This window comes from Anser anser (genome assembly GCF_964211835.1).
Source record: "Anser anser genome assembly, chromosome: 19".
Lineage (NCBI taxonomy): Eukaryota > Metazoa > Chordata > Aves > Anseriformes > Anatidae > Anser > Anser anser.
The window spans coordinates 12,165,716-12,177,928 of record NC_139740.1 but is presented as its reverse complement, the minus strand read 5'-3'; the positions used below and the strand labels follow the sequence as shown (position 1 = coordinate 12,177,928).

Below are 12,213 nucleotides of genomic sequence, written 5' to 3'. Positions count from 1 at the left end.
AAACAATATAAGGTACTTTCTTTTCCTTGTAATTGAAAGTAGAAATGACAGATCTGGGAAATAGGCTATGTGAGATATTGTACTATATCCCAACTGTTTAAAAAATGTTCCATATGTAGCTGCAGGAAAATATTCATTGCTTTATCCCCCGGCATTGCTGTAAATGAAAATATGTATGCAGTCTCTCCCAGGCATGCAGGCTGTATTTGCGTACTGCTGGAGATCTTGCAAAGCCAGCTTACCGGCGACGTCCGTCTGTTTTGTACTTAGTGTAAAGGAGTTAATGACCTGAGGAGTTAAGACTGTCCAGGCGATCTGTATAATCCTTTCATGCAAATAAGATAGTGTTGCAGTTAACCATTACTTTCTCTTAAATTTTGTAAACCTTTGTAGTAGAGATTTAGTAGAGCCCCCAATTAATGAGCCCAATTGAACATGACAAAATTGAAAAATTGTGGGGAATGAATGGAGTATTCTGTAGGTCAGACATATGAACCTCAGGATATGCAAGCAATTATTGGCCAGCAGACTCTTGGAGCTCACAATGAAGAATCAGCCCTAATTTATCAATATTGATTTCATGTAGGCTGTTTACTTGGACTTCAAGGTAGGTTTCTGATGCTACTTCGAGGACTGCAGAAATGACAATGCAAATAAAGACGATCCATGAAGCAGGCAATGTGTAGCGCTACAGGTTGGCACCGTAAGGTGCTCCGTGACCTCATGCAGCTATAAAAGAGTTTTAAAAAGCTTAGGGACAGGCGATGGTGACTGGGGAGAGGGCTGTTTTCCTTACAAACCTTGTTATCCTGGAACAGGCTGCATCTCGCTGGGCTGTGGGCTGTTTTAGTGAGAAAGGCATTGTAAATGCTAAGTGAAAAGATTGCAGGTATCAGCTACTCTCTTGAGATAGCCCTCTCTTGTAGACGGGGTGAAAGGCTGGCAGAAAAACTAGCTGATGTGTTATAAATTACACATGTTGGAAAAGTTAGGGTAATGCAATTTTTAAAATCCCCTGTGGATTCACTAAGTTAATAATATTCAGAGGAAGCACTTCTGACTTGTGTGTTTGGTATATAGTAAGCAGCCTCATTTATATTAAATACAACCAAAATAATGGATTTTTTTTTCAAGTCATAACCATATCATGTTCAGAACAAGAGAAAGAGGAGAGTTGCTAAATCATTCTTCTTTAAATGTTACACTTTGTGCTCTGGATATATTCTGTTCATGAGTTTACTTCATTACTAGTAAATTTATTTAAAGAGCAGTAGATATTAAAAAAAAATAATAAATGTAGTTAATCCTTAAATGACTTGTCTGTTTTGAAGTAGTACCCTATTTCCATTTAATGTAATTGCGATATTCATTCTTAGAATGAACTAATGCATGCCATGTGACAAATTCATTCATTGCTTTGTGTCGCGCAGGAAGCACAAGAAAAAGTCAGCCCATAAAATGGGTCCCTTGGGGAAATTCTGTGGCCTCACTGAAAATGCAAAGCATGTAAAATAGCAACATAAAAATTATACAGTGCTCCAAGCTACTATAGAGGCCCTTAAAGTTCTCTAGTACGCTCGGAGACTAATGCAGAGAGTGATTTCATGCTTATTTTGGTTTTATTGTAACTCCTTAGTCCAATTTGGAATCAATTCTTGTTCTGTTAGACAATAAAAGTAAAACCCAACAACAAATATTGTATGCGCAGAGTAATTTCCCCACTGCTGCCAGTCGGACTTCTTCTGCCTTTTCCTTTGGAAGAATCAATACTCAAAACCTAGAAACAAATTATGTGGGCAAGTATATGTAGAGCTGTTGATGTCAGGCAAATAACTTAGTGTAACAGTGGAGACAAAGCTTTAAGGTTTATGTGCTTAGGTGTAAAGTTAATGTAAAATTTTTATGGTCCTTAGGATTTAAAAAAATCATAATTAGAGTTGGGAGAATAATCTTGACCACTACAGAAATAACTCAAAGATCACTTGAAAAAGCTCACTGATTTCTCTATAGGCAATAACTGGCAGTTCAGTTAGACTCTCTTGGAACTGCTTGTTGTTTTTTTTAATAAACTTGTATATAATTTTTTATGTGCTCTCTCTGTGCAGTTTAATTTGTTTTATTGAATATATCTAGGGTATAGTATAGAGATACTCACTTCTATTGAGAAGTCTCATCTAGCCTGTTTTTTTGTTCATTTTCTTGTTTTTTGTTTTCCCAAAAGTGGTATAGTTGTTGTTTTTTTAATATCTGTTGGATTTTTGTAAGTAATTTCAAATTGTAAAATGTGCAGCTTCTGTCCTGCTACTTTTTACCCCAGTTATCTGCAATGCTTGTGGCCGTAAAGCTCTTCAGATGCATGTCTCCACGTTGTGTAGGAGACTAGGGTTCAACAAGAGCTTTTCTCCTTTATAGATCATCTAATAGAGAAGATTGCTTCTTTTACTTACCGCGGTACTGTTTCATTTCTGTCTCATCAGTCTGTGTCATATATGAAAGCTACTAGTAACGGTGTTTTTTAGGGGATAAGTCCCATAATGTATGATACCGATAACCTTCGCACATCAGATAATTTAGAAAATAGCTTGAAATTTACAGCACTGCATTGTAACTATAAGTGACTGCTGACTCTCTCTCTCTGTGTATATATATATATATATATATATTTAATAACAAGACGTTTTTCTCAGCTCTGTGAACTGACAGAATAAAGTTGGCCAGAATGAATTAACCTCCATTAAGTAGCATAAATCCCCAAACCGTGTGGTGCATCTTCTGGTTGTGCTTTGAGAAAGCATGGAGTGCTCCTTGCCATGCTCTGCCCTCTTTCCTGGCATCCACTTGGCATCTCCTGCTCCCTGCAGCCGTGCTGGGGATGGGGCAGCCAGGAGGAGCAGCGTGCCAGGAGGCCAGCGGAGAGCGTGATCCCATAGCACAAGGCTGGGTTTGTTCTCTCCGTGCTCCCCACCACCCTTCCCTGGCTGCTGTGAGAAGTATTTTTCTCCAGCAAGTCCAAAGCTGGAAAGGATGGAAGTTCACACCCACGGTATGCATACCCCAGATCAACATTGCGCTGTCGAAACATGAAAATACTTTAGTAATTTTCTTTTTAATCTTAGCTGCCAGCCCGGAGTTGCTTTCCAGCAGCTATGCATGATGCGTGCCAGCTCTCTTCTGCTTATACTCTTGTTAAAATGTAAAGCAACAAATTTCCTGGCAGTCTCTGCAAAGTAGTGTAATATAACTTTCATTAGGAGAAGGTGATGAGCATAATGTGACTTCTTAACAGCTGCAGTAAGTGATGTGAAGCTATTAACATCTTTTCAAAACAAGTAACAAGTGAAAGGTTACTTTTCATCTTTATTACTAAAAATGTCATGGTATTTTAAGCAGGTAATATTTTGTTTTCACTTATCTATCTAAGTAAATTTTTATTATGAATTCTCTAGTTATGTGTTGCTTTGAAACTAAGAAAACTCGAAAGATTCTGAAGTATGCTCTAGTGGATGACTTTAAAAATGAAAATTTAGACAAATTTTATGTATGGAAATGACTGCTGCTAACAAGGGATTTTAGCTCACTCTCATCCTTTAGCTATTAGGTTTATGATTCACCAAGAGTAGCCTATCCCACTGTTTATCTTTACATCAAATTATTTGGTTTTCACTTGAGTGTTCTCGAAAGGTGAAAGGTGAGACAGGAGTGATGCTTTGGAATTGCTTAATAAGTAACCGAGCTATGTGGAGATGGGTAACCCACTGCGAGTACAAATGGGAAATGGAGGAGAAAGAATGGAGACTGTCAGTGTTGAGGTGCGCAACCCAGTCAATTAGTAGGTGAGTAGAAAGGTTTAGGAAGTCGAGCATTGCATATTAATAAGTGTGCTTGAAGTGTAGCTTGAACTCCAGAAGGACAAACGGGGTATCGTTCATTTTGGCAGCTGAATTGGAGTTTGCATTGTAGGGCGATTGGCATAGTTTTCATGGAAGTGAGTGGCTACGGGTCGTAGCCGTAGAATGAGGTGGTAGCAAGGAATGGCAATGGTTCTCCTACATGTCGTGACACTTACTACATATCAGTATTAAAAGCAGAGTCAGCATTGCCTCTAGTTGAATGAATTCCTTCATACGCTGGGGAAGGCTGTCAACCCAGAAGTAGGGTCCAATTAGAGTATTTTATAAATGTTACCCAAATAGATGCCCTAGCACGCAGACTTGTTCTAACCTACCCTGTAGCTGAATAAAGGCAGAGCTGGACTAGCCACCCTAGGATCTCGGTTTATAAGAAAGACATCAGCAATGCAGCTCAGTTCTGCAACCTCGTCGGAGATATTTTTCCGACCTTTTGCATAGTTTATCTTGTATTTCTGCAAATATGCAATCACTGCCCACAGAAGTAATTATTTAACTTTTTTGTTTTCTGGAGGATGTAACAGGATTATTTTTCTTCATGTGATTTACTCCTGCAAACAGAAATCAGGCTGTTGTCTTCAAGAGTGGAAAGTTTGGAACCAAAAATACAATTTGGAAGTGAAACGTGTTTCAGCTGCAAGTAATATTAATAGTAATTGCCACTTAGTGATCTTTCAGTTGGTAGAAACAAACCATCAAAATGATAATTGTAGGATTGATTGGGATTTAGATTGATTAACAAACTAGCCAACCAAGTGGGCAGCATGCGTTGGGCCAGAACTCTGCCTCTTGTGAAGTCAGCAGAGCTGAACTGGAATCAGTGGAGCAAAGCCCATTTTACACCATTTGTCCGCAGAATAAACATATGCCATGTCAGAAATAGAACGGTTGGAAACAATTGCTGCATGGGCTGCTGATGAGAAATAGCTGGAGAGGGATGTGAGGGGGATCAGACTTCTTTACAGCCAGCTGACTTAGGGCTGTGGATGAGGCCAGTATGGCATCGTGGTGGGATCGAGAGTTGGATGCTGTAGTGCCACCAAGATGCTCGTGATAACATCTTTCCTAGCTCGCTCCATTGGGTGAAAGAATTTGATATTCATTATAAATGGGAAAGAAAACTTAAAGATTACACACGAAATAAGCTAGTTTGAAAAAATGCAAGAATTTAACTTGGTTTCCACTGAAGCTGAGGAAGTTCAGTGCTATTTTGCTATTGCAAGTCAATTGAAATCTATTTGATTTTTTTAAAAACTCTCCTTTAAAACCGTGGTTTTTTATTTATTGGAAACACAGCCTAATATGTTCAGGGAATGTATAATACACAGTTTCTCTACAGACTACTTTGGAATTTTCGTTATAATCTTCTGAGTCACTGTAAAACTTTGCCTGATAGTACAGTGTTTACTTCGAGATGTTCACCATCTTAAATCTAGATTATTCTGTTTTGCTCAAATGTGGACTGTCTGATTGTGAAACACCAGAACTAAACTTAACACTAAGAAAGAACCTCTGTAAGGGTGAAAAGCTAAAATACCTGGTTTTTGAAGTATGCTCTCTCAAGCAAATAATCCTGTTTATGTGGTTTTGGGGCACGTGTGTGACCTCTGTTGTGTGACAGCCTATAGCCTCCATCACAGGACATAATTAGATTAAGCTTTCCTTATACGAAAAAGTTTTTAGATCGTTCTTAAATTCTAAATGGGAGTCGTACTGTAATCAGAAGCTAATTTTCTTTTCTCATTACCTCCTGCCATTCTGTGATACGAGAACACTTTGCTCTCCACAAGAGTCTTCACTCAGAGCTTTGGTTTGTCACAGAAGTAATTAGCTAGTAAAGACATTGGATTTTCTTAGACATCTTCATCAAGGCATGCAGGTGAACAGATCTCACAGCCAAGGATGGGTGTCCTTCCAGTTTAATGTGCCTCATTTACAGTCCCTGCTCTTTGCACATTGACAGCCCTTCAGTTAGAGCTGTGGGTTTGGATTCAGGAAATGCAGCTTCATAGCGTCGTTCATCCCACACCAAACTTTAATGCTATGGGCTGTGTTAAATATTAGAAAATTATCATTGTAGAGTGTTTAGATTTTTAAAAGTGCCCACTTATTTCCTCTAATTATATAGTTTACTTGATGTCTGCCTTTTTTGTGTGTCTATATTTAACATTAGGCTCTACTTTCTTTGACTGACTTACAGGTGAAATACTTGGCTGTAAGTTTTATTTTATTTCCTGCGTAACTGCATTTGTTTCAAAAAAAAGAAAACAAAACCTATGCAAGTCTAACTGTTGTTTTCCCTTTTCTTCCTAGTTTGCTGTTTTGTGGTTCATAAGAGATGCCATGAGTTTGTCACTTTCTCATGTCCTGGGGCTGACAAGGGACCTGACACTGATGTAAGTACATTGGCATTTGATATGCTGCTCTTATGAATAGTTTTATGTTGCTGCACCTAACAGTGAGAACACATTGCAAGCAATATCAGTAAGTTCTTTATGGTAAATATTTATAATCCTAGTTGTTTTTAAGTGTTCTGAAGTGAATATTGAAGATCTATGGACTTTAAAGATTTATTTTTGTTAAGAAAATTAGCTACAGATGAATGTGTGACTGAGATCAATATTCCTCAGAATGTGACAACCCTGAGGTGCTTACCCAAGCTTAAATCAGTGTTTTATTTTTGTTTGGTTTGTGTTGAGTGTATTTGATGCTAACAATGCCCAGGAGAGGCTGCACATTTTTCTGAGCTTGTTTGTGTATCTATCATATCTCAAGGTATAACCTCAAAGTTGACTCTGGTCCGTGTCCTCTCTGCACACAGGGATCTGTAGCTCCAGCTACGTGCCAGTGATTAGATCCAATCTAATCTTGAGCCAGCAGGCATATCTTAGATAGGTTGTTTGAAAGTTGAATTATTCCCGTGCCTGAGATAGTACACCAGTCAGGATATACCCGTTCTATCTTGCCCTGTCAATACTTGCATATACAAGGAGCATTTTCAGTCAACAACCAGTTTTTACGTTCAACACATCTGCCAACATGGAGAGGCATATGTACAAGAATTTTGTGTCACCCTGCTGAAATAATAAACTAATTGTTTGTTCACATAAAAATAACATTTCTTTGGGATTTGTAAATTCCACTTTACGGTGAAGTAATTTAACATCTGCTTATGGGAACAATACATTCCAAGTGTTCTTTCTCTAAACGGCTCTGTTTTGTCTCTTATAACATATTCATGCTCTAGATTGTAGGCTATTATCTCCTCTGATGAAACACACCAGAAGACTTTTCTTACTAGGTTTTAATGAGCTTCTCATGAATTGTTTTAATATGCTAGACATGAGATCAATGAACAATATATGGGTAGAAGCTGCAAGAGGTTCTGGAAAGTTAGAGATGTTAAAAACTTTTCTTGTTTTTAAGCTCAAGTACAGGGAAATGTCCAGGAACTGGAAAGTATTTTTAAGACAGCTTGTTTTTTAAACACATTTCACATAATCTAAATTTAGGCACATAAGAAACGCTTAAGTTAAGAGCTGTGTGGCAGCAGACTGAAGTTGCTGGGAGAAACACTGCAGTCCTCAACACCCATTTCTTCTCTTCCTATCTTTCCCCCTGCCCTGTCCCCACTTACCGGGAGGCCTGACCCTCTCATTGATCTGCTCCCGACTGGTGTAACTTTGTGATACTGTCCTCTAAAATTCTACTTGAAAACTTGGGGTTTGGGGAACTGAATTCAGAAGCAGATAGATGCAGCAACTTCGCAGCAGCGTAACCCCTCAGGGCATTGGGTCAGGATGGCAGTGGAGGGAGACAGTTTCTGCTGTCCAGTTTCTCTGCTGTATCAAAAGGCAGATTAGATTCGTAAAGATAGGTGACACGACTCCAGTCCCAAATCGTACATTGTTCGGGTAGGTAAGCAAGAAGAAGTGAAGTACTTCAGGTCTGCACTAAAAACTGTTTCTCTGGTGTAAATGAAAGATGCTGCTTGTTTAACGGTACTGCTATCTTAATGACGGGTCCACAAACGCGCCATAAACTTTAGAATATGATGTCACAAAATAGGCATGCTAAATTTAAGTAGTTGTAATCATGAATATGTTGAAATGATTACAATAGGACCTTTATTTAGGAGTTCCAAATGCAACTACGTTTTTAAGACATTGTCCTTCTCCAGAGATCACCTAGCTTCAATTACTACTATTTTGGCAACAGCTTAAAATGGAATAAGCTTCACAATATTCTACATACCATTGCTAAAATCAGCTTAATCAGATTAAAAATATAATTATAACTGAAACCTTTCTTTTCACCTTTCCATCTCTTTCCGTATTCCGTTCTGATATCTCACAAAATGTTCCATTATTGATCTGTATCTCCAGACATCTTTTTCTTCCTGTTCACTTTCTGCTCTTAGCTCCTCATCTCAAATTTTCGTCATCTTTCCTCTGCTCCTGCTGCAGCCCTGGTTACATACTGCAGTTTAAGCCTCGTGATGCCCCAAAAGTACATTTGCTCCAGCAGCGAGATTCAAAGCATCTGTGCCAAGGGCCTTGCAGCGTACGGGTGTAGTCACCAGAAGTGAAGGAGATCCAAAGATCAAGTCAGGGTGTAAGACTCTGCAAGTCTGGCTCCAAGCACGGAGCAGTTACTGATTACCTGTAAAGAATGTGGATGGTGCTGAGGTTTATTAGGCATGGTGAAAAGGACCAGGGAATAGGAAATGCCACTGTAGCTGCAATGCACTCCTCGGGAGCTTTGAGGATTATTCTGAGCTGAACACTAAGCATCTCTTTCCCTTTAGTGTAGAGCACAGCTCCTTTGTGGGAATTCATTAACTGAGCTGAGGTCAATTTTTCTGACAGGAGTCAAAGGAAGAGACTTTGGCACAATACTGTAGTGGTCAGAGCCCTCGCGTGGAAGATGAAGCAGGGCTTGCAGGTGTTCGTGCAGCCTCCCTGCCTGGTGCAGCCAGGGAGCCGGTCTGCAGCCTGGTTTCGGCTCATCGGGTTTGTAGCAGGCAGGCTCTTGGTGCATTTTATTAGGCAGGTGCACTTCATTTAGCAGGCTGTGCGGCAGAAACAATCGTGAAGGCAGGAACAAGAAGCCAAGATTATTTTTCATACCGGTCCTTTTCTGAAAGCTCCTGAATTATTTAAACGTCGTAGGGAGGTGTGGAAATTGGCTCTGTCTGAAAGGTGTAGCAATTAAAGCAGTCTTTTGGACTTTGGAAGTTGTGGATTTGAACTGCCCTGAGCTACAGATGACTTTAGGCGTGGTTCAAGCATGCTGGCTCATTGGGGTGGCATTTGGGTGATTCTCCAAGTTTATAACCCTGTGTACACCTTCTGTATCAGGTGCTGGGCAGCGCCAGCACCGACGCTGTGCTGCCTGCTACGATACCTGCTTTTCCAGAACCTCTCACCTGGACTTTGGTAGGAGCCCTTTACATATCAGCTGCTGTCGGTACCAAACCCAGTGAAGGGCAGCGTTATCAGTAAAAGCCAAAGCAGGCAATAGTGCCTACAGTATGAATGCTGACACTCCTGCCTTCAGCCCAGCAGTCTTAGCAGCCGTCGGGCTGGGTGAAATGCAGCATCACCAGTATCAGTGCCAAAATGTTAGTGTTAAAGGGGGCCGGCAGGTCAGCAACACACTGCTGTGCCTGTCCAGCTACTCCTCCTCTCAACACGGCTCATACCATTGCTGATTTGCTTTGGTCGGTCCTAAAAACGAAGCAGAACAAAACAAAACAAGTTTTGTTTTAATGCTCAGTTACGAAATAAGATGTTTAAAAACAAGCATTGTTGTTTGAAAACTTCAGTGGTGACACTTGTGGCTAGTTCTTCTGTATCTGCAATGAAAAGTTTGATTCTTGAATGGTTTTGATTTTTGTTACCTGTTTGTTTTTCCCTGGAGCTCATAAATGAGAGTGAACACTTGTTTGTGACGCCATTTAAGTTTCCCAAGAATCTCTTCACTGTTTTAGAATCTGCTGTGTGGCAGGTTTTTAAGTCTTTAGTGTTGCTGACTGTATTTCTTGATTTTATTTATTGATTTATTTTTGCTTTGGTGACTAAATATATAAGCCTAATGCCTTATTTTAGTATTAGGGTTGCAAAATGATCATTTTGAATATTTACACAGAAGTGACATCTGAAAAACGCTTTTAAGATTAAAAGTAAACAGAAAATAAATGTTTTATTAAAACTGTGGTACATTAGTGGGTCCTATTAAACAAAGAGAATTGTAGAATGTTATACTTTAATTTACAGAAATGTTTGACTATAATGTCTGCCCTTTTACAGTTCAGTAACTTATTCCTATCCTAGTCAGTACAAGCTTAGTTCAGAAAAGTAATATACTGTGGAGCTTATCATAATATTTAGCAGATTTTTAAATATTTTAAAAGTCCTTTTCTAAATTGTTTTGTGCAAGTGCACCATTCATTTGCATATTCAAATTCTCCAGTGTCTTTGCCTTTCCATTAGTTGTAGGAGAATGCAATATTGCAGTTAATGGAAGAAAATTTCCAGAGCAGTGCTATACACTGGTTGCAGTTTTCTGTCTCTCTCTCTCTCTAGTCAAACATATTAAAAAAAAAAAAAGAGAGAGAGAGATAAACATAGCCACCTGCATAAATATATCTTCCTTATGTTTTGCTCAGGTGAGGAAATTTCTGATTTTTTGCAATAAGACATCTCCTTGGAAATGTGTTGGTTCTTTTTTTTTTATTATTTTATTTTCTGTAAGCTTTCTCAAGTGGTAGGCGTTTATTATGAGAGACGGCCGTTTTCATCTTACAAAACGCTGTGTGATGTTCGTAGCGAGAGCAGTGTGGAGCCAGTAGGTCAGAACCGAGGGACGGTGCAGGTCTGCTGATGAACAGCTTGGAATATGCAGTGCTTGAGCCTTTCAGGGAGTATTGTTCTGATTCAATAAAAGTTACAAGCTAGCACTCACTGCACTTTTCACATAAAGCAGGAAATCCTCACAAATGTTTCATTGCAATAATTATCAGTTATATTTATTTTACTTGACAAGGAGACCCCAAAGTCTAACGGCCAGGTAGGTGCCTTGCAGCCAGTTAGCCAGGGTTAGAATAAAAAAACATTTCCATGTACATGTTTCCCACTCAAACAAAATTGCCTTTTACAGCCACAGGAGTCAGTACTTGAAGGTGCGTATTCCCAAACATCCTGCGGAGGTCTGGGTATCTAGGACATGATGGCAAGGATTTATTTATAGATTCGTCTTGAGGCAGGATGGTATGGCATTTACACTACAGGCCCCGAGGGATGTGGAGGGTTGCTGAGCGGTGAAGTTTGTTAGTCGTTTGCAAAGATCCAAAGGGGGAAACCCTTAGTTTTTGTAAGTGGCGTTCTGACTTCCATGGAAGCTGAATGTGTATACAAGGGTGAGGGCTAAGCATATCTTTAATTTTATTTTTATATTTTTGAAAGAGAGAATTGGATTACTTTGAATCACATGCAAAGAGGTTTCTGTCATGTAGTTAAGTTTTTGTCAAAGCTCTTTGTAGCAGTTTCTTGGCTGCAGCAATGACCTGAGGAAAGACGAGGCTCTGCTGGCAGTGTCAGGAATTTCTCCAAACGTACTGGACAGTTGCAGTGAAGCTTAGTTTTAAATTCTGGATATTCAGAAAACGAAGAAAGATTTTCAGACTATGCTATGCACAACCCTTTTCTTATTTCCTAGCCTTTCTTACATGCCATACAGCTAAGTATTTAACAGTAAACTTTGACCATGCAGCTGTATAAAATCCTTTAATATGCTAAAAATAGTGGTGTACAAATATTGTCTCCTCATGTAACATTTTTTCTGCAGTACTCTATAGCTGTAACAGAGAAAAGAAGTCATTATTATTACTTTCAAATTAAATGCCTTAATAAAGGTGCATGCAAAAAAGAGGGAAGCCCAAAATCCCCTCCTTTCTGTTTTACTCAGGTTAGCTGAAATGAGAGGTTATAAGAGCTGGGTTTGTGCCAAAAGGAAAATATTATTGGTGAATAAAGTGGTCTTCTCTGTGGCAAGTGCTGAAATGATGGTGCCTGGGGAGCAATATTTTGTTTCAGTTGAAACAACAAGAATTCAGACAATCAAAAAAATTGGAAGTCTCTAATGTCTTAGCAAAATACCAATACAGGAACTTACCTTATTGCTATCTAATATGTCCCTGTAGTTTGAATAGAAAATATTCATCTTTTGCTCATGACCAGCTTTTATGGTAATGCTATTGAGTACTATTTAACAGCTCCTGTACTTCAAGCCTGCTTCTGCTATA

General features: G+C 39.2%; 1 protein-coding gene across 2 annotated transcripts in view; it reads left to right on the top strand.

Moving 5' to 3' along the window:
- The window catches only part of PRKCA (protein kinase C alpha), a 154,534-nt gene that overhangs the window by 52,120 nt on the left and 90,201 nt on the right, over positions 1–12,213 (top strand). For both annotated transcript variants that reach the window (XM_083804917.1, XM_083804918.1), the window contains exon 3: positions 6,222–6,304. In XM_083804917.1, the coding sequence (XP_083661043.1) occupies positions 6,222–6,304 (83 nt within the window). The remainder of the gene's footprint in view (positions 1–6,221; positions 6,305–12,213) is intronic.